We start from the raw sequence: 22,131 nt of genomic DNA on the forward strand, positions 1-22,131 counted from the left end.
ATGAACCATTTAGACCAGGAAATTCTTTAAGTACATCTGCAAAGCCAGCCTCAATTTTGTCCTTTAGCTGACACAAAAACCTAAGAGATGCAAATAATTTGCAAATACTTCCAGTCCATGCATACATTCAGGGCCAAACTATGCTTTGAGCTGTAACACAGACCTAGAACTATCTTTGGTCAATTACCAATAATGTTTTACTATCAGCTTGGGCTGCTGAGCAAGTCAGGAGACTCTGAGGACTACGAAGGCAACATATCCAGAACAATATGCAAAATTATCTAGCACAGAAATGAATAAAAATATTCTGCTTTCATGCAGAAATAGCTTCAAAATGTTGTTATATGGCAAACATCTTCTCCTTCCTCTGCTTCAACTATTGGTCAGGAAGCAAACGCTGTAATGACTCACACACCAGCACACACAGCAGTGGCTCACAGTGCTGCTTCAGAGACATCCTGTGCTCACAGGGGTCAGCACAGCCTGGCTCCAGATGGCACAGTCAAACACTCCAAACAAGGTCTGCACAGAATAGACTTCGGTCCCGCCTGCTGGGAAAGGCAGCAGCACTTCAGGACTAAATGCAAGTTCACCTCTCTTGGCTGCACAACAGTGAGGTAACACAAAAGGCTACCATTTCAGCTTGGCCATGAGCCTGGCTCCCTCATGGTCACACTCTGCAGGTGAATTAATCTTGCTCATTTGCTGTGGGTATCTAAGGAACAATCTCTGTGCCTCAGCAAAAACTGAGGCAAGAAGGCAGGCAGGGCTCCCATGAGTAAAATAATAAATACTGTGTTTGATGAAGAGAGCCAGAATAAGTGAACAGGATCTCAAAGGAAGGAATATCTTCCCCCACCAGAGAGGAGGCAGTCTCCAGTAGAGCCACAATGCTACCTGCACACTAGGAACAGTACTTAAACAAAGCACGTATTTACACAGCTAAAAAGCTGGTTTTTTTCAGGAATTGGCACTTCACAGCTTTTAGCTGGCAGAGAGGAAGTTTTGAAGATACACTCCTAGTTACATAGCTACTTCCATTTCAGAAAATGCTTCCGAGCTTCTAATAAAGCTCGGAAAATAAAGGAAGTATAAAAACTTCAATTTCAATACTTTGCACCCTGCACTTTGTTCAATCAAATCTCAAGGCTACTAGAAACATGGTTTCTCAGAGTTTATAAACTGGAAAAGTGAATTTGTGGATAGCCTTTTGTCTGACAAGTAGACAGACAGTGATGCCTTGTAAAGGCTGACCTAGAACAGAGGCTAGATGGAGTTAAAGAATAAAGTAGGTATTTATTAAAAGGCCTCAATGGATACACCTTGGGCAGTGCAAGAGCCCAGCCAGGGCTACACCCAAGATGAACCCAAATGGTCACAAAATGGAAGACCTGTCACAAGGTCTCTCACTTTTAGAAGTTCTGGTCCATTAGCATATTGGAGTTAATTGTCCAGTTATAACTCTAGGTTATGAAGTCCCACCCTTCTGGTTTTTCTCTCTTCATTCTGCCATTGTTTGTGCTCTTGGGCCTAAGATTTGGATCATTTGTCCTTGGTCCCCAGCTAGAAAAGGAATTGTTTTGTCTCCCTACTCTGTGAAGAGAGCTTACTATCCCCTAATATGAAGCTGAGAACTACACACTAAAGCAGTATAGAATCTGAAAAATATAAAAGCTAAAACCTGAGGCATCAACAGCCCAACCATTGTCTGGAGAGCAGCAATTTAGTTTTGTAGTATATGGTAGAGATAATTAATGCTATTTATGTATAAAATATTGTAAAATCCAAGCTATGTCTTTGACCACCCGGCTGGGAGCAGAGTCTAAGACAATATCAAGTCTGTTAACGTATGAATGGAACCTTCCCGGGCCATGATTGCTGACTTCCCTGGAATGTCAGGGCCACTCATGAGGGACCTGCACCTGGGAGATTGCCTCTACCACACTCAAGCACCGGTGCCACTCTGCTACATGTGAATGCAGACTCTTCTGAAGCGTCCAGACATCCATCTAGACACCTGGACTCACTTTTGTCTATTCCTGCACATGTATGGCCCCAGTTCTACATGTGAAGAGACACAAAGAACATTCGGTCATTTCTGCCCCAGGCAGAATAAACTGCATATAAGTTCGCTGCATGAAGCAGTTGGGGTGAACCTCTGGAGAGACGCTGACACTTTGTCGGTCGGATCCAGGTTCACCCAGGGCCGACACCCGAGGTTGACACTGCCTTGGCTGTGGTGGCTTTTCTTTCTCGAGATTCTATTTTGTTAACGATCTAATAAATCATTGCTAAATTTTCTTATAAATTTGGTTTCCGATTTGATAATTTATAACAGTTTCATCTAAGGAGTTTACCAATGTGCAAACCTGATGTGTGGACTCTTTTGTTTAAGGAAGTTCTGAGGCTAAAAATACTTGTGATGAAACAAATCAAAGGACAATTCATATCAGGGGGATACTTTGTGAGAGGTGAAGGTTACGGCTGAGAAAAACATCACCTATGTCTGACAATGTGGCTATTGTACTGAAATAGGAGGGTGAAGTAACAAAGCCAGTGGCTGCAAATGCATATGAGCACTGAAGCTCTACCACAAAGGCCAGCAGAGCAGAACAGACTGCAGAACAAAATCGAGCATCATTATCCTGATTACACAGGAGAAAAAGAAAGATTAAGAGTATCTGATGGCTTGCATGAGACTGCCCTGACTCACAGGCACAGCAAAGAGAAAGGGGCTTCTGAGACTGTCACTCTAGCACCCTGCTCAGTGAGCAGCTTATGTCTCTTGCTGACCTGATTTCTTAATCAGGCCCACAGCCCACACTGAGCAATTATGCCCAACTGCCTCAAGTCTGATTAGCATGCAGCTAGCACCAGGCTTGACTGACTGCATGCACAACAGCATGGCAAGAGAATTCAAAGTGCCAAACTGGAAACACAGTACAGGAATAATGTGTTTGTTAAGAGGGGTAAAGTGCTGCATTTAGACAGCACAGAACAGTCATATACAGGGTAGGAACAGCAGTGTGGTGGGGCACAATGCTGAGGGTGCCTGCAGAGCAGCCAGTGGCCCACTGGGAGCACCACTAGTCAGCAATATCTCTCAATAAAAGAAAATAAAAAAGGTTGCTTTCAACACAGCACATGACACATGAAAGCAACAGCACTGCCTGCAAGGCAATGCATGGCAAGGTCTAGATGAAAAATCAGTATTTAAGGCCAACTGTTATGTTCAGACAAAAATTGTCTTGAAAGGGTGAGTAAACCCCACTTAGAAGGAACGTCAGGAACAAACAAGAACCAGCAGAAGACCATAAAGAAGCACGAGAAAAGCATTTTACTACTGTAAAGCAGGAACAATTTATTCTCTATGTGCAGCCTATATATAGGCCATAACAAGCTCAAACTGAAGCAAGAAAGATTTGGAGGGGGTGAAAAGGAGAGTGTATGTTAAATCCCCAAAACCCAGTGAAGGAGTAACACTGAAGCACGGGATAAAAGGAGTTGTGGAGCAAACACCACTGAAAGCTTCTGAAAACCAGTTAAAGCACTGCTAAGACCCAGGGTACCTGCTGTTGCTTGAGGCAGCTGTGGGGCTCTAGCTACACCATTTTCCCCACATTGTTCAGACAACCTTCTGGTCTCATACACCTTCTCACAACCTTTTGGTCTCATACAACTTCTCCAGGTCTGAAACCTGTTGTTGCTCTTTTAAAGTTAGAAGCTGCAAACAACTGCTTAGAGCTCAAGAGCAACAGCTTATCTGATGCTTCCAACTAAGCCACCCAGTCTTACTAAGAAAAAACATTATCTTTACTTACAAATCCTGTTGTGTGTGTGTACATATGATATCCATGTACAGTATATATGCATAAAGCATATCTGTAGGCACACATCTTCCATTCAAGAACTGCCCACACTGCAGGCACAGAGTAGCTTTAAGTCTGTCCATGCCATGCTAAGCTTTGGAAATGTTGGGAGATATTGTACGATAATGGATTGAGCTGGGTGAGGGGCAGTGGCACAGAACACCACAGGGGAAAAACATGCACACAAACACAGAAAACTGAGAGGTAAGAAATTATGTATCTTGAAGGCAGCCACAGGAGATCCAAATGGCCACCCTACCACCGAAGTAACAAAAGGAAATAGATAGTGGGGATTTACTACAGGAGACTTAAAATACTCACGCTGGATATTCAGGCACTTTTCCCTTGAAGGCAGGCAGATCACGAACGTATTCATTGTACAGCCACTTCACTTTGAAGTGTAAATTCATATAGTCCGCACTTTTACACAGTCTGTGTTTCTCATGCTCTGTAAGGAAGGGGAATAAAAGCAGTTAGGTCTGAATTCACCACTGTAACCACACCAGGCATGGGAAGCATGTCTGCAGAATGCAAGGTTGCTGAGGATGAAGCATCTATAGAGCCACAAAATCTTCACAACACAGGGTTTTGGCAGCAAGGCAGGAGTTCTTCGAGGCTGGGACTATTGGGGCTCTAGAGATTTTTCTGCAGCTCTAATTAATACTTCCATTTGTTGAACATTTTTTGTTGTCAAAGCAATAAAAACAGAGCAATGTCTCATGGCCTTTTCATTTAACATATCACAGTTGAGACTCCATCTTTGCAGGGGAAAAACCAAGGCGAGCAAATCTGTTCATCCTTGGATATAAACAAAGGCAATGGCAACATGTTACATTACATCCCCTATGAGACAACAGTAGAAAGCACCAAGAGTTTGACAGTGTGACTCAAACAAGATCAAATGAGCTACACAGGAACTGCAAACTTCTTTGCTCCCACTTGGAGAAATTAATATTCCTCTTCCACAAAGCAAGGTCTGCTGCTGAGCTTCTTCCTCCTGCCAGGTCTCCTATGTTTTTGTACCCAGGCAATGCTGGGAAAATGCAGTTTCTCCCTGTATAATGCCTGTACCTCCACAACACAACCCTTCCCACACACCTACACCACTAAAGCACTGGCCCTACGTTTCTGCAGAGATCATCTCCACAGAGCACTGCTCCCCTTCCTTATCAGGAGAAATGTATGGTCCACGTCTTCACTCTCAAGGCTCTTCACAGCCTCCATCCACACTACCATCTTTCAGTAATTGACTCCCACCTCTGATCAGCCCACAATTATGTATTTAAAATACTTGCTAAATTCTCCCAAAAGCAGCTCAATGCTTTCTCCCAAGCCACCCCTCATGTGCTTACACAGGCAGATCCTTCTACTGCACTGCTTTTCTTCCAAATCTTCCTTGAAGAGATTAAAATTAATTCCTTTTTCATGATATGAGGACTCAGCAGCTGACTTTTGCCTGCACTGTGACCCTGCATCATCAGGTGATCAATTCTGCACTGCTGCTCCTCTGTGCCTCCTGTCTGTATCCATCTCTTTCTTCTGCCAAGTTTCACAGCAGGAATACATTTTGTGCCAAGCTTCTTTGTTCACTCTAGCACTACAGCAAGCTGCTAGTCCATGACTACAATGTGAGATACTATACTAAAACATACATGATTTTGGCTTAGCCTCAGGTTTTTACCCCAGTATTTCATTTTAGACTCTTCTTTCGACCTTTAACATGGAAACCTCATCACTGATGTAACTTTCCAAGGGCATCACTGCTCATGTGCAGACAGGTTTCAGCTATGTTAAAAAGAGTGAGTATTTTTCTCAACTCTGAATGGCTTATTAACTGATAGGCAAGCCTATCTTACAACAATATCTATTGTCAGGTAAATGTGAATTCTTGCAACTAATTCAAAACATTGAGAAACTTCCACATCTCTCGTGAACCTTCATCAACATGACAAGAATAAAGTCCAAATCAAGTGTGAATTACTTAACTGAAGACAAAATCCAGAGAAATGTTCATACCAATATTTCCATAAACCTTTGTCAACTATCAAGCAGCTGAATGTTCCAGTGGTCTGTTTGTAAGCTTTTGTAGGAGTGCAATACACATTTCCCTCTAGCTCATGTCACAGACCCACACAGATACAATCTCAAAAAAAAAAAAAAAAAGAAAAAGAATAAAAGAAAGAAAGAGAAACCCAAGCTTTGTTTTGAAGAGATTAAAATGCCCAGTATCTGAGAGACATAATCCTCAGGACTGATGGTTCAATGGACAAATTACATGTACTATGGTCCATTTCACTCCACAGGGAACTGTATAACAAGTCCATTCCTGTTTTACATTAATAACCTCGTATCTTTCTTGAGCACTAAGAAAGCAGGAGTATACTCAGAGTCTGAACTGCTGACCCTCTGCTATACTTCAACCAAAGGTAGAAGAAAATGAGAACTCCCTCTGCAGATCTAAAACTGGAAACAAACAGAGCAATAACTGTGCCTGCTCTGCTCCCTGTGAGTGAGGAAACTGATGGACAATTATAACTTCATTAACTCAGATGTGTGCTGCCGCCAGCTGCTGCTCCCGCACGTGGAAAGTGCTGTTCCTGCCGAGGAAAGGTCTGACTTGGATGTAAAAAGGACTTAAATCAGATTTAGTTCCTCAAAATTAAACAATGCAATAAAAGCAAGCAATTCAAGCTTCTTCCTGTTTTCTAGGACATCTAAAACACTTCTAAGTTGCAGAAGAAGATGCAAAGCAGCCATAGAAGCATAAACCCAAGTACAGCTACTAGGACTACCTGGTCATCTAGGCACTAAAGGAGACACTTGACACTAAGGGATAAATCACAGGAAACTAAAAGAAAGGAGAGGTCTTACCACCATAGAAGAGAACTTTACGTATTCGAAAGAAAGGAGGGGCTTGTGACAGAGAGAAGACAAGAATGAACAGCTCAAACGTTCTGGAGGACAAGGAAAGCCAACAAAGACCCAACCTCCCCCATCCCCAGCTTGCATCATCCCTTCCCCTTTCAATGGACCTCACATAGTTTTGATCAGTTGCTTCCTTTGTAAGCGGAAATGTTTAAGACCACCTGAAGGTGACATCGAAACACATCAGTCAGAGGCACATATTGAAAACCCATTTTAGAAAAAGTGAAGTGAAGATCCTGACAGCCATCACTCTTAGAACATTTCTGTTCTGCTTTATAACCTGCTGGCTTTAAAAGAGCTTAGCAGCAGCAGCAGAAGAGGACACAGATACTGTGCAGCAACTGCTGTGTTTTACCCTGAAAAGACCACAGAGTTCTGTAAGTCTCCCACACTTCCTTAGCAGATTTGAGCTGCAGCCTTCTTCAGAGAAAAGCTTTTGGAGTAACCAAGGCCATATTATTAAGGCATTAATAGGGAACTGCTGCACACTTTCTAGTATTATGTCCAGTTCTCCTTTTCAGGCAGAGAACAGGACTTCTACCTACACACTCCTCAACCACAGATTTCTTTTTTTCTTGATTGTTAGCCTATTTTTCATGGGTTAACTTCCAGCAAATAATGCCAAATTTCTGTACAGAAACTCTAATAGGTACCAGGGCTGTTGAAGTGTCAACACTTTAGATAGCTGGCATCTGTGTGTGCCTCTGATCCCCTTCTCCTTATTAGAAGTGAGAAAGTGGCAGAATGATTTATTTCAATCCTGCCTGCCAAGTCTACTCAGTCTCTTTCCCTATCAGAGATGTTTCCAATTTGCAGCTCTCCTAACACTGATGTGTCCAAACTAAGATGAAATGTTGCTGTCAAGGATGACGTTGATTTTCTATTAGTATCTTTTAAGGTGTTCCTAGCAAAGGAAGAGCAGAAGCCTCTTTGCTTGAGGTGTTTGTGATTTCTGGGTGACAGAGGTTTCAGGGAGGTCAATGAGAAAACTACTAACTACAGTTAGTGTGCTAACAGAGAGGATATCCAGCTGCTTGAGCACTGGGCAGTGTCTCAAGGGTGGAGCTAACTTGTACAGCTTGGAAAATCATCCTCTACCCTGCAGTGACTCCAGGGTAACATAAGCCTGCCAACGAAGTCTGGGGCATGTGTATCTAACATGTTTTACTCTTGGGCCGATGGGGAACAAGGGACACTTCTCAAAGACCCAGCAAACAGGGAAATGCTGGGTTGGCTGTGCATGGTGCCTTGAGTAGTCACTGCTTTGGGGGAGAGAGAAAACCAGTGGGGTAAATCCTGGAGATTCTGCTGTGCCTCAGACACTGAGTCCAAAGGAGGATAGGACTAATATCCAAAGGCACAATATCCAGCAGTCAAGCACACTGCTGCCGTGCCTACTGCTACTAGCTGCTGATTTATACAGAGAATAGGTGTTTCATTTTTATGATTCAAAATTTTACATAATAGCAATCTAACGCTCCAGAAGGTGCCCAAAGAACAAACTGCCACAGCATCCACAGGCTGGCATGAATTCTGGGTCTGAATCCCTCCACATTCTAGGCATAAATTAGGATTTATGCATTGTCCTGCACAGGCTGCATGGTGCATATGGGGGTAAGCTTCAGCTTAGAGGAGATAGGCACAATGGGGAGAAGAAAAACTCAGACACCAGGCACTGCTGTCCAGCTCAGAGAAGCCATCTCCCACCTGAACCTCCCAAGTCTCTTCCACACTCCCTACTGGAGAGCAGTGTGGAAGCATCAGGCAGGAAGGAAGGAAGGAGCAGGCAGTTTCATGCAGCCAGGTCTGAACTCCTTCTCCTCCAAAGTCTCCTTACAGCACATGCCCTCCATATCTACAGCAGCAGTATGGTCTTTCAAGTCTTCTTTGCAGGTCTGTTTATTGCTGGCATAAAAACTACAGAACTCTAGAGCTAGTGTTACATACTACATCCAAAGTGCTAAAACTATGGGTAACAAATAAAAGTCTTTGTCTACTCACAGCTACAAGCTCTATCAAGGAGTATGAACTTACCACTTGGTGAGGTGAATGAGCTCATGTTATCCAGAACTTAGGAACAGAACATAAGGGAAAACACCATGAAGAAAATTAGGGGCAAGTACTACACTCTGTGCTCATGTGCACATATCTCCAAAAAATAGATTAGCTTTTGTTGCAGAGCTCCTGATCTCAGAGCAGACAAGAAATGTACCCAGGGATTATGCCACAAATTGGGAAAAGGAATATGAAACTCTTGGCGCAGGTTAACTGGTAGAAAAACCAGCAGCTGAACCTGAGAAATGACAGAGCCAAGAGCTGAGGGTGGCAAATCTAATTATCATCCTACACATCATTTAATCAGTTTCCTTTAATCCCTTTTCCCCTAGTTAAAAAAAATGCAGTGAGCTAATGCAATCATCTGTATTTAAAATGTATGTAGTAAGGCCTGTAATTGAATTATTGTAGAGCTTGTTCTAAAGGTTATCTTCACAAGTTTCTGGAGAGCAGAGCAGTGTGAGGAATCACACTTGCCTCAAATAGAATTCTGCACCCTAAGCATTTCTTGAATATATATTTGGAAGAGACACATCCTAACACAGACTCTATCACTGTTCAACCCTCCTGCAGAACTTGAACAGTTAGACTACAAATAAATTACCATGCAGTTTTTAGATTTTTGTTCAAAATGCAAAATCCCTGTCCACCAGCTGCATTTATATCAACTTCTGTCACCAAGAAATATTCTGAAGAGGGATGCTCTTTTTAACAAGTATTTACTATGCACTGAGGAACTCATGGGTGATACCAATGCTTGTCTTAAGAAGCTCACAAGTGACCAGAAGGATATCAGGAAAAGGTAAAATAAGCCCAGAGTTATCAGTGGGGACATGGTATGAGACATGAAAAGAGAAAACTTGGGAGACCAAGCTAATCTGGGCACTGGCAACCAAATAAAGAAAAAAAAATCATGTCCCCTTTGACAGTCATACAGCTGCACATTGGATGCAACAGGGAAAGGAATTCTTAGGAAGGTGAGCAACAAGATCTGGAGACATGTAATTGCAGTTCTCACTGCTGCAGACAAAGGAGGAAGATAGGGCATTTTTAACATGTATGAGAGGAAATTTCATTATAAATTCCTGAAGAAAAGCACACAGGAGTAGAAAGAACCATAGAGTGGCTTAGCCCGGAAGGGACTGTAAAGATCATGTCATTCCAACCCGCTGCCACAGGTAGGGACACTTTCCACCAGATCAGGTTGCTCCAAGCCCCATGCAACCTGGCCTTGAACACAGCCAGGGATGGGGCAAAACCAGTTTCTCTGGGCAACCTGTGCCAGTGCCTCACCACCCTCACAGGGAAGAATTTTTTCGTAATACCTAATTTCAATCTATTCTCTTTCAGTTTGAAGCCATTCTCCCTTGTCCTGTCACTATACACTCTTGCAAAAAGCCCCTCTCCATTATTCTTGTAGGGTCCCTTCAGGTACCCCAAGTAGATCACCCCAAAGGCTGAACAAATGCAATTCTCTCAGTCTTTCTTCATAGGAAAGGTGATCTATCCCTCCTAGATAAATAAGGACAAAATTGAAAGGGGAGCTAAAATGGTTTGCTGGAGCAAATGGTTTCTAGGGAAAAGAGAACACGAAATTATCACCATTGCCTTATCTCTAACACATGAGTAAGCTGTGACAGTCACTATAGAAGAGACTCTTCAACAAAGTTAGTAGGTCACAGTCCTTCTTCCCAGTGTTCTTACACAAGCTTGACCTCACAAGACAAAGGCACTGTGGGGTACAAGCATATATAAAATGTTCCTAACACAGAATTGAGAACATTTCATCCAGCCCTGCAGCATGTGAGATTCAAGCCTTCCCCTGACAAAGTGTCCCCCTACAGCACAGTCTCTACATCTGTTGCACTGACAGAGATTAATAAAATAAATGGAGTCAATCTTTTTCACCTACAGAGCAACCCCACAGACTGTTTCCAAAGAACAAAATGCAGGCAGCTGTCTTACTGGCAGCATTTTTTTCCTAGCAATCTGAAGAGTCTAATTGGCTGTCACTCCTGTAAGTGAGTTCACATCAAAGTGGGGACGAGTGGATTGAGCAAAATTTTGTAAGTGGCCAAAAGTAGAAGCTTGACTTCGGTTTGGAATATAAATACAGCTAGCACACTGCAGACAGCACTGGCACTTCTGTTTTATCAGTCTCACCTTACAAATGATCATAAAGCCCAACCCTGCAGAGACAGTGGGAGCTGGATGCTCTCTGAAACTTGTGAAAAGTTGGTGAGATTGTGAAAATCAACATACAGAACTAAAATCAAGTTCAGAAACCAACCATCAGAAGAGTACTGCAAGAAGAAGAATTCCTTTCTGGACATTTGCTGGGTTTTGCATGCCTAACTCATTTTCAGAAACAGTAAAATTTTCTCCTTACTCAGAGATGGAATTACGCAAAGACTAATTGGAAATGAAGATGTCTGCAGCAGGAATTATTATAACAGCATCTTTCTGCCAATGGCTTAGACAATCTGTGCTGTATTATCCAGGGAACTAGAGCCATGATACAACTCAGACTCCATCAAATTCTCCAACCCTTTCTACCACAGCACAATGGAAGAGGAAGCTGCTGCTGATCCAAGCCATTGTAACTTCTAGGCAAAAGGGAACTTCTGATTTCAAATGAACTCCTGATGTCAATGAATAGCTTCCAACACAGCCTGACATGGAGGTCTACAGCTTATGCAGACCTCAGCCTCAGTTCTGACCATAAACCAGCTGTGCACAAACAAACAAACCACTAAAAATCCCCACTCCTATCAGTGATGCTACTCAAGAGCTTAAGCCTCATTTTCACCAAACGGATGGAGAACAAGAGACCAGCAACAAGTCAGCTCACAGCAGCGAGACATTCTCTTACCTTCCATGGCATATTTCATATCCTGGGCAAAAAGACTCCACATCACTTCTGCGCTGATCTTTCCAACTGCAAGCTCCTGAGGAAACCTGAGGGGACATTTGGAAAAGGCTTTGGCATATGTCAAAGCAAAGGGCTCTTCTTTATTTAGCTCTGAGCTATGCTACAAGCTGAAAAGCTCAACCTTCACCCTAATGGACCAGGTGAAAATCACAGATCATGGACTAGACTCTATGGTACAGATTAGGTAAACTAAAAAATTTATTTCACTCAAAAAGACAGGCCGTGCATATCTTTCCTAGAAGAGGTGCACACAGTCGTTCTGGGAATGTGATCTCTACACCCTTGCACCATTTTCCCCTTCCTTGTCCATTTTTTTTCTTTCTCCTTTTTGAGGGTTACTAGGCTGACAGGTGACTGCTAATCATGTTAGATCAATGATGATTAGGGCACAATCCAGATCTCTGTGTGTAATACCTTGTAGCATCTCTGTCTCTCTCTGCCCTGTGGGACTGCAGGAGGGGTATCCGCCAGTTGAACAGACCCATTTCAGGGTCCTTTCCAATGCTATGCAAACTCCACCCAGTGCAATCTCCCAGCGCTGCATTGAACACCATGTTCCTAAGCCACAGTGTAAGGCACCACAGCACTACTGTGTGCATTAATGTGCACCCCGGAACTGCTCAACATCAGAAAAAACCAAAAGAACTCTCACCCCAGTTTCAGGTGCCTCCCTGAGTTCAGGATTGTAATAATCAGGGTGTTTGTGTTCGAACGCCATCGTAACTGAACCTTTTGAAACTCTTCCATCCCAATCAAAAAGTTATTTATATAGACAGAGACAGATAAGACAGAAAGACAGACAGACAAGATAAGTACTTCTATAAATGCACAAGTGACAGAAGAGATAGAAAGCAGTTTAACAAATAAAGCAGAGCAGACACAGACTAGCATTAGCCACACATGACACAGAGGATTCTTACTGATTCAGGACTGGGGTATAAGAATTCTTGTCCTCTTCTATGATGGAAACTATCAAAGTGATGAGCTTGGGCCAGAAGTCAAGGTTTCTGATGCTGGGGCCCTGTTCCTCGGCAGGAAGGTCCTGAGTTTTGTTCTGAGAAGGAAGCCATTGGAAAACCAGCATAAAATGTAAGCGCAAAGAAAAAGCTGGCAAATGCAGATCACCATGCAAACTCCAAGCACACCTGTGCCCCCTCTCTTCCAAAGAGCTTAAAATTATTAATAACTGTGGGCAAATTGTCTGATCTAATGCAAAACACAGTAACACACCAAACCACGTTGCTGACTGCTGGCCTCAAACCCAACTAATCCCTGTTTTGTCATCTACCATGCCAGGAGCAGGCCAGGCTCCAGGAGACCTGCTGAAACATCATTTGCCCTAAGCCTATTCCAAATACTTGCTCTTTAGGCACCTGGTTGGTGACTGTATCCCTGCTGATGTGCTGCGTGTGCATTACTACAGAGAGGCCAGTGGAGCTCTCACACACTTGAGAAGAGTTTGTGTCTAGAGGCACCTCCTAAACCCGGTGCAGGATACTGGGTGCCTGAAAACAAGGCAAAATCTCACTGCTTGAGGCTTACATATGCTAATAACAGCTTCCTTGATCAGCCTACATTTGCTGTAATTGGCTTTTGCTCACTCAAAGCTACATCAAACCTTCCCTTCAGAAATAACTGCTGAGGCTGGCAAAACACATCATAATTAGTTAGTGTAAAACAATTATCATCCTCCCCTTACTAATTAGTGCTCATTAATTGATTACAGATTTTCTGCAGTCAGAAGATAACAAGTCATGCAACTTTGTTTGGGCTGGCTTTTTGTATCAATTATTATTCTTGTTATTAGCTTAAGAAAGTAAGAAAAATTCAATTTCTGCCTGCTTATCAGCTACTCACAGGATCTGTCTGGTACTCCCGACTGTACAGCTCATGACAGTTGTTGAAAATGTACTCGTAGGTGGAATTGAGGCAAGCTTTTACACAATCCTTCACCACCTGGCTAGCTCGGGGTGGACTCTGAAGCTCTTGGACCTGGCAAGAGGACAACAAAGAGAGTCAAACAAAGCACAGTTCATACATCAAACAGGGAAAGGACACATCAGTATTCCAACTACTCAAGGCTCAGTGGATCCGCTTTCAGCAACTTGCGACCTGAAACCACAAATGGGCCACTCTCCACAGGCATAAAAAAGTAGTGACAACACTTATCTCCCCACAGGACCATTTGAAGCATAAAAGAGATTTTGATGCAAGGAAGATTCCCCAGAACAGACAGATCATGTGGCTTGATATGTGTATAATCTGAGCCAAACACACAATTTCTGCTGAATTTATAGGACTTTGTTACAAAGCCTGCAGGCAATCTTCCCCAGCTTTGGAAGAACATGCAACAGACCAGGAGAGCAGTTTACATCTGATCTGCAAAGTCTTGCCAAAGACCACTCATCTACCTCTAAATACAAAAAACTTTCATTAAGGACGTCTTTCATCACAAGCTTTATTGAATTTTAAAACAACCAGAATCATTAGGGACATGCCAACTGATACGCCTTCTCCTCTTGCAACAGCAGCTGTTTTCATTATTTTCATTGTTACACTATTTTAGGAAAATGCTGCAGAGGTACTATAAACTAAACAGGCAATTCTGACCCTGCAAATACAACTATAACCTGACAATTTTGATATTTTCAGTACCTCTAAACTTTTCAGAGTATCTCTATAAATCAAGCTTCCAACACAGACAGACTGTCTGAATGAATACTCTTAAAATAAAGATCTAAATCATCATTTACACTAGGGCTTAGGTGTAAAATTTTAAGCACTTCTTGAAGCAGCTCAAATTAAATACTTGCTTTGGTTTTGATAAGATAAACATTTCTAAGTGGCATGTACTAACCAACGATATTAGGTTGTAATCTTTTAAAAAAAGTTTAGAAGCTAAAAATCAGAAATATAAAATAAACTCATTACACATTGCTAAGACAATAAACTTAACTATGAAACCAGCACATTAGCATTCATAACAACCCTCCTGGATCTCTACTGAGAGATATTATCCCATTTTAGTATCTCATCCTCTACAAGAGAAACTCTAAAATATTTACTAGATAGTGAAAAACCTTCCTAATGTTATTAAAAAGGCAAATTATCTTCTTAAAACTAGACAATTCCCTTTATTCTTCCTCCTTTCCAATTTTTTTCTGGTTTTTTTGCAAGGGAAGGCAGGAGAGTGTTGTGCCATTTTTATGACTGAAGAATAATAGGGGAAAAGCAATTTACATCTTCATAATGCAAAATACAGAAAAGTAAAGACAAAACGTGGATGTTTATATGTGGTCAGCAGATTATTTCCATTCTCCTTAAGTGTCTAAAGAAAAACAACATGAAACAATGGTTTGAAAATGGGAAATCAACTCCTGGGGGGTGGGGGGAAAAACTGCAGAGATGCCATTCCCATCCCCATCCATATCCCTACCTTCATCCTGAAAAACGTGATGCTGGTCAGCAAATCCACTGTAGACTTCAGGTCCTGCAGCCTCTCACGGCTGCTGGCTGGGAAGTTATTCTGTTGACAGAAAAGGGAAATCCTGTTCAAAAGCACAGTCAGATCCATGTAAGGCTTCAAGCATGTGCTAAATAAGGAAACTGTCTTGGAAACATTTCCTGCTCAAGAAGCTTGTACCAGTCAAAACAATACTCAATAAATCAGGCCTTTTTGCTGCAGAAGCTTATCTGTTTGCTTAATTATATAGCTTCTCATATAAATGTAAAGTCTGTGGATGCCAGGAGACTGACAGCCCTTGGTGGCAGGGACAGTCTCCTTGGCTGTAAAAGGAGTAGGCTGGGAACAGCCCCACCACTGGCAGCCCTGGCCTTTTGCCTGAGGTTATGTGAGACCTTTCCTTTCTGCACTCAATGCTCCAGTTTTTTGGCTTCTCTTCTGAGATGCCAAGGGGTGTGGTGCATTCAACAGCTCTCCAGAGAAGTAAACAAGACCAAGAAGGAAAAATTAGCACAGTTCCCATAAGACAGCACTGGAACTAGCTAGAACCCTGTGAGATGCCATATGTAAACACATATGCTGAATGCAGCTAGCTTTGCTTTTTTTGCACAAAACTCTTCCCTTTCCAACCTCAGGCACTGTGCCCTTTCCAACATTCCCACTGTCTCCTGTGGGCCTGTGTCCTTTAACAGCATTCATGTTCCTCAGCATGTTCTTACATTCAAGCTGATGGGATTTGTTTTGCTGCAAGTAAAACAGCAGGAGCAACCTTCTCTTCACATAATCTCTTCATATCTGCATGTTCAAAAATGATTAGATATGAAGGTGAAAAGGGCAGAAGGGAACAGTTTTCACTTTTTACTGAGGACTTGCAGAACAATATGCTGTCTCTTGACAGTAGTAATTGAGTATTACTGAAGTTCAGCTAACCACTGAAGGCAATTGATGCTTTTTGCAGTCATTTGTAGATGGTCCTTCTCAGACAACTCTCCTTTTAAAAGTTAAGCTGTCCACACATGGGTTCTCAGGAACTCAGGGTATTTACCAAAATCAAAGACTTCCATGGGTAAAGACCTAAATACAAACTATTTGAAGAATATAAATTGTCATCTCCTGTTTGGAAAGCTGCAAACTAACACCTTTTCTTTCAAAACTTAACCTACCCTTTAGGGTCTTAAAATAATTACTAAATGCTCCCATAATGCTTCAGTCATTTCTCCAAATGTAACGTCAATTAGATTACACCCAAATTATTTAAACTACACAAATCTTTCCCGGTCCTTTATGTAAGATCTTGTTTGTGCACATTTCAGTTGCATTAGCCACCAAAAAGCAGCTTTTACTGAACACCAAGGAAACAAAAAAGGCAGCACTGTTACAGATTCCTATTGTCATAGGTGGATAATTTTCCCTCTGCTACTCCATGGATCAGTTGCCTCTATTTAGACCTTCTCTTTCTAGTAATGTAGCTTTAGAATAGCTCTTCACACAATATTCCTTTTATCTTCTTTTGCACCTCTCCCCTTTTCCATTTTTTTGTCTTCCTAATGTACCTCTCTTTATCTTCTCATGTTTTTCTCCTCTATACATTTTTCTATGTTTCAGGTAAATGCTGAAATCAGATGTAGATAACTAAATAAAATCGAAGCTCACATTTTGCCACCATTTTCAAAGTTTTCAATGAATTAGTCACTGACTGAAATAATATAGCAAGGAATTTGAGGGAAAAAAACAGCCAAGTCACATAATAAGATAATATTGACTCAGGAGTACTAAGGAAAGAAAGTGGAGGGTTTATGAAGCTTGTTGGACTAATGCTAACATCTGAAACTCATCTCTTCACAATCTGCTGAAGTGGGGGGATCTCAAACCTGATCTTACATTGTGATTTGAGTTTGCCAAACCTTAAATAACTGACAACATAGTGCTCTAAAATATTTCTTTCATAGTAGGGGAGAACAAGTCTATTTTCTATTTTTACATGATACCTGAAGTAGCTGATAAGAGTAATTCAAATTATTTTATCCAATCCAACTTGGATTGGAAACTTCTGGGGAAGTATCAGAGATAAGCACAGTTCACAATGCTCAAATTATTTCAGAAGTCCTGAGCAAATTACAACGGAAATAAAAAACAAGTTCTAAGTTCGATCCATGAGCAAAACAAAATGGTACATTTGAGCAACAAGCTTGTCATGACAATTCCTTAAGACACCAACTATGCAAGAAGTTAGAAATGTAAGAGAACTCTAAATGTCGTGTTTCCACTCTGCCCACAGAAAGGATTCTGTTTATTCCTACTCACCCTGTACATTGAGAGATCAATCCGAAGTGAATTATGAAGCTGATCCAGAAGCTTTACAAATCGTTCTTTCTGTTGAGCAGAAAGCACCAGTAAACATTCACATATCACCACCGTCCAATCCATGTTCAGAGTAAGGAGCAAAGTACCAGGTAATCAGTGTCAGATCTCATGAGAGCAGGAGAAAGCAGTATGGATAGATGGCATTGTGCAAACAGTATTTTCTTTCAATTTTTGGATTTACTTTAAAACTGTATTTCTGAAGTCTGTGAAACATCACAATTGTCAGAAAAAACACTCCATTGTCACTCTGAAGTAGAGGCAGAACAGAAACCATTCTGACTTTCCATCTGCAATTTACACCAAACTTGTATTTGAGAGAAAATATTTATTCAGAGATGAAAGAATTACAGGCAAAAAAGGGTCTAATTCAGAGCAATGATACAGCTCTGTGATCTTATCTAGATAAGTGACAAGTACTACAGGCTTCCTATGACATAACTTCTTGAGGTCAGGTCTCTCCACTGAATTCTGATTTGGCATTGTGAACACTTCCTCAATCTATTAATAAATTCTTAGTCTGATGGGAAGCATGAGCTTTTCCAAATACTTTTCCAGCATACTCAACTCCACCACAAATTATATACAAAGCATTTTAACCATTAAGGGGATAGACTTCTTTTGTGGTGGTGCTTTTTTCCTCCTAAAGCAGTTGCTGTTTTTAAAAACAAAGTTCTGAAATTATGAGATCACACGGTATATTTTACCAACAGCACTAACATGCAGAGTTAGTATTGTTTGCTCATTCCATACCATCTGTGCTCCACTGTAATGTGAACACAAAGAATCAACATCACCATGCATTACTCTGATTGATAGCTGAAATGTGTGATGATGAAGACAATAAACCCATGGTCTTTGTCTGGTATAAGAGTTCCACTGCTTCGAATTCCTCACAAATTTAATGTTCTTTAAACAGAACAAATTATTTACTCAAGGGTGGAAGCACTGTAGCAAATTAAAGAAGTCCAATCACAACACCACCAAACCCACAAACCTACCCCAAAATTGGAGGCTGCAAAGCGGTCCGAAGCAGACACATTTGTGGAGGCAGTGGTGTGTGCATAATAAGCATTGATATTGGCAAGTAAGGTGCTCATCACAGCTGGCACGCCTGGGCACATGTATTTAGAGGAGAGACATGCAAAATGCCTGCAAAAGGACAGTGATGTAAGTCATTCTGGTCTCTTTTGTGCAGCAAGACTTGACTTTACCCCTTTAATAGACCCCTTATGCTGGTGGGCACCATGAACAGATGGAAGTTACATTTCATCACTTTACAGAACTCCAGCATCTCAGAGCTTTTATTCAGAAAGGTGCCATCTACACAACAGCTCAAAACAAAAAGAAATCCCTTCACTGCAGCCATTTCCCGATCATAAAACAGCTTCTCAGCCATTAGCTGCCGACAGTACGTGACTTAGTGATGCCCTGGGTCCTGATGCCAATTCCTAGAACCAAGCCTGACACAAGGAAATTGACACAATTTGCTGCTGCTTGAGGCAGACACAGGTTTTGAGGTGTCATGAGGTGGCAGCAGCTGGAAAGCATTAATGGCCAGTCAGAGTACACACTAGTGTTTCTGTGCTGCACTGATATGTGTGATTCCTTATGGCTAACCCATTCAGCCTGCAAGAAGTGTGCACGCTCATCTGCATCTTCCCTTTCTCTCATTAAATGCAGGGAACCTTCTCCCAGGAAATCTCAGAATTATGCTAGGAGCATCCAGGCTTGTGAAATTATAAAAAAAAATTTTAAAATCTGATTGTCCTAAAAAAAAAATTAAAAAAAAAATCAGAGCTTAAGAGGTCATATATCATGGGAAATGGCAAGTTCATTTCAATAGGCAGAAGAGCTGGGGCATTTTTATGCACAAATACTCACTGAGAAATTTAATCTAATCTGGGAACCACTTTACAAATGTAACTTTCTCCCTGAGAGACTCATAGAATCACAGAACAGTCTGGGTTGGCGAGGACCTTTAAAGGTAATCTAGTCCAACCTCTGCAGTGATCAGGGACCCACTGCTCCAACCACACCAGGCTGCTCAAAATTCCATTCAACCTGACCTTGAACCTAACCTTCCAGGTTAGGCAGGACATCTACCACCTCTCTGGGCAGCCCAGCCTATCCATTCACTGTTTCATCACCTTCACTGTAAAAGATTTTGTCCTTTTATCTATCCCAAATCTAACCTCTTCAGGTTCAAAACCATGCTTGATACATAACACTTTACATACCAACTGGTCATTTAGGCACTGGGTAAATATAAGCACATGGAATGGCTTCATTTAGCTTTAAGAAGAGAAGCTGTGAGGAATGGGGGTCTAATCAGAGAGACTTCCACCTTCATCCTTGGAAATTTTTCACATCCCTGAGCAGCCTAGTCCAACTTTCAAGTTAGCCCTGCCATAAGCAGTGGCTAGACCTCCAGAGAAACCAGCCAATTCTTTTCCATTTTGGCTTAAACCAATAGGCAGAAAAGCTGCTTGCAAGGTGACATAAATGCAGCTCATAACTCATCTAAGAGCCCATAACCCAAAACTTTTAGCTTCTAATATGAAAAAGTTCACTTTTGTCTGCTACATTTTATATTACATTTGAAATAAGAAATGAGCTAAGTATAGCAATACTAGTCTTTAAGAGGAAGAATGACTGATCCCAAATCCAAGTAAAAGTATAGTGACAAGGAAAAGGGTCTTTGAAGATACAGAACTGCATTAACCTAGCTCCAAAGAGGACAAATCAGTGGCACCATTATTACTGAAACTTTCTGGAAGTGCTTTCAGCAGCACCTGGGAAATCAGCACCTTCAAAGAACTGTAACATTTGCCAAAACAGACATACAGGACAAATGCTTCCACAAAACCTCATCCCTTCTCATATCTTCAGAAACCTTCAGTGGGAACCTTGAGCAACACCTTTTTAACAGAAGAGCTCTCAGAGAGATTGGGGAGTCTCAAAACAGAAAGGGCAGACAAATAATTTTTAGACTTTGAGGACACTAGTGATTCAAAGACAGGAAGTCTCTTCCCATTCACAGTAAGACCTGTAAGGAGCAGCTGCCACTGCCAAGTCTTCCATTACTGATACACTTCATCTGCTAAACAGTGAGAGTTACATCTGTCAGTTACACCAATTATCTGCACTAAGGAACACAGGAAATGCATCTTACGTCATGGCCTGGTATATTGACTCAATGCCATAACGCATCGCAAATTCATCCACGATCTCTTGGGCTGTCTCATCAAAATACACCTTCCATGCATCATCTCCTTTGGCATCAGGGATCTTCACCACCCCATTCCCTTGCACATCTGTGAGATGGTGAAAGAGATTCTGAAAAACAAAACAAGAACAAGTCTGTATGTGAGGCTGCTGAAGCCGCTAAGATTCATGAAGAGCATAAAACTGCTGCTGTGGAAGCACTATCACAAATTTCTTCTTTCCTCTCCTCTTTTTTCCCCCTGCCCACTCTGTATTTTCTGCTTTTACCTTCTTTTCTTCTTGAACGAATCTCATAGCTGAATTTTTCACATGCATACCTACAACTTTACCCAGCAGACAATGTGAATGATTCAGAAGAGTGCTTCAGTGCACTGAAACCATACACTAATTAGTTTTCCTGAAACCTACGCATTTCTGTCCTCATCATGAAAATGTCTTAATATGGACAAGCTATTTAAACTAGCTGACGATACAGCTCTGTATCAGCATTGTAATTATTATTATACAGAACAGTCCAAACAGATTTCTCTTCCTGAAAAGGATACCCTTAAGATCGCCCCCACCAACTAGACACTTGCATTATTATTATTCACATAACCTTTCACTTTATCTAACACTGCAAAAGTTTTCAGCTATCATTGCTATTCAGAAATTGCACATTCAGCTCAGTGGGCTTCTCAGTAATCCTCAAATTCATGTCACTTACAGATTCATCAGCCTTTCAGAGAGTGGCTCCCTACAGTAAGCGATGCAGAAGTCTAATGATCTCATTAGTGGCTAGAGGACTCTGCTTTACAGTACTACTTTTCCTGATTATATTATTCTTGCTGCAAATCATCTTCATTTTAGAATACACAAAAAAAAGTGATAGTTAAAAAGATACCTATTTTCAAAAAAAAAAGAGTAGCAAATGAACATGCATGTTCAATGACAAAATCAAAACAGCTTACCAAATAGCAGCCATCACTGAAACGAAAAATAATAAATCTGTACTGAAGGATACAACACAGCCTACTAAAAGAAGCTTGCTTTCTGAGCTTCATATTTATCTTACAGAGAGTTCCCTGGTAAGGGCAGAAGGCACCACAGAGCTCCTCCATCTCCGTGGCTGGATAAATATGCTGTTCTTGCAGATGAACGTTCCTCTCTGTGATACAACTGTCCTTCTCTGTGTAAGATGAACTTGCTTAACCCTCACTGACCTCAGGATATTCTTGTATACAGGGTTCTGACTACTCTTCCTTATTCAGGCACTTTTGAGACTGACCCTGCTGCCTGCCTTTTCTTTGACACAGACA

General features: G+C 41.5%; 1 protein-coding gene across 10 annotated transcripts in view; it reads right to left on the minus strand.

The window, feature by feature from the left end:
• UNC13B (unc-13 homolog B) overlaps window positions 1-22,131 on the minus strand; it is a 207,969-nt gene that overhangs the window by 37,935 nt on the left and 147,903 nt on the right. For all 10 annotated transcript variants that reach the window (XM_030969552.1, XM_030969548.1, XM_030969542.1 and 7 more), the window contains 8 exons: window positions 20,781-20,944; window positions 18,607-18,757; window positions 17,549-17,617; window positions 15,218-15,307; window positions 13,639-13,773; window positions 12,702-12,835; window positions 11,722-11,807; window positions 4,191-4,317 (listed from right to left, as the gene is read on the minus strand). In XM_030969552.1, coding sequence (XP_030825412.1) covers window positions 4,191-4,317; window positions 11,722-11,807; window positions 12,702-12,835; window positions 13,639-13,773; window positions 15,218-15,307; window positions 17,549-17,617; window positions 18,607-18,757; window positions 20,781-20,944 — 956 coding nt within the window. The remainder of the gene's footprint in view (window positions 1-4,190; window positions 4,318-11,721; window positions 11,808-12,701; window positions 12,836-13,638; window positions 13,774-15,217; window positions 15,308-17,548; window positions 17,618-18,606; window positions 18,758-20,780; window positions 20,945-22,131) is intronic.

The sequence above is a fragment of the Camarhynchus parvulus genome, chromosome Z (assembly GCF_901933205.1).
Source record: "Camarhynchus parvulus chromosome Z, STF_HiC, whole genome shotgun sequence".
NCBI classification, from domain to species: domain Eukaryota; kingdom Metazoa; phylum Chordata; class Aves; order Passeriformes; family Thraupidae; genus Camarhynchus; species Camarhynchus parvulus.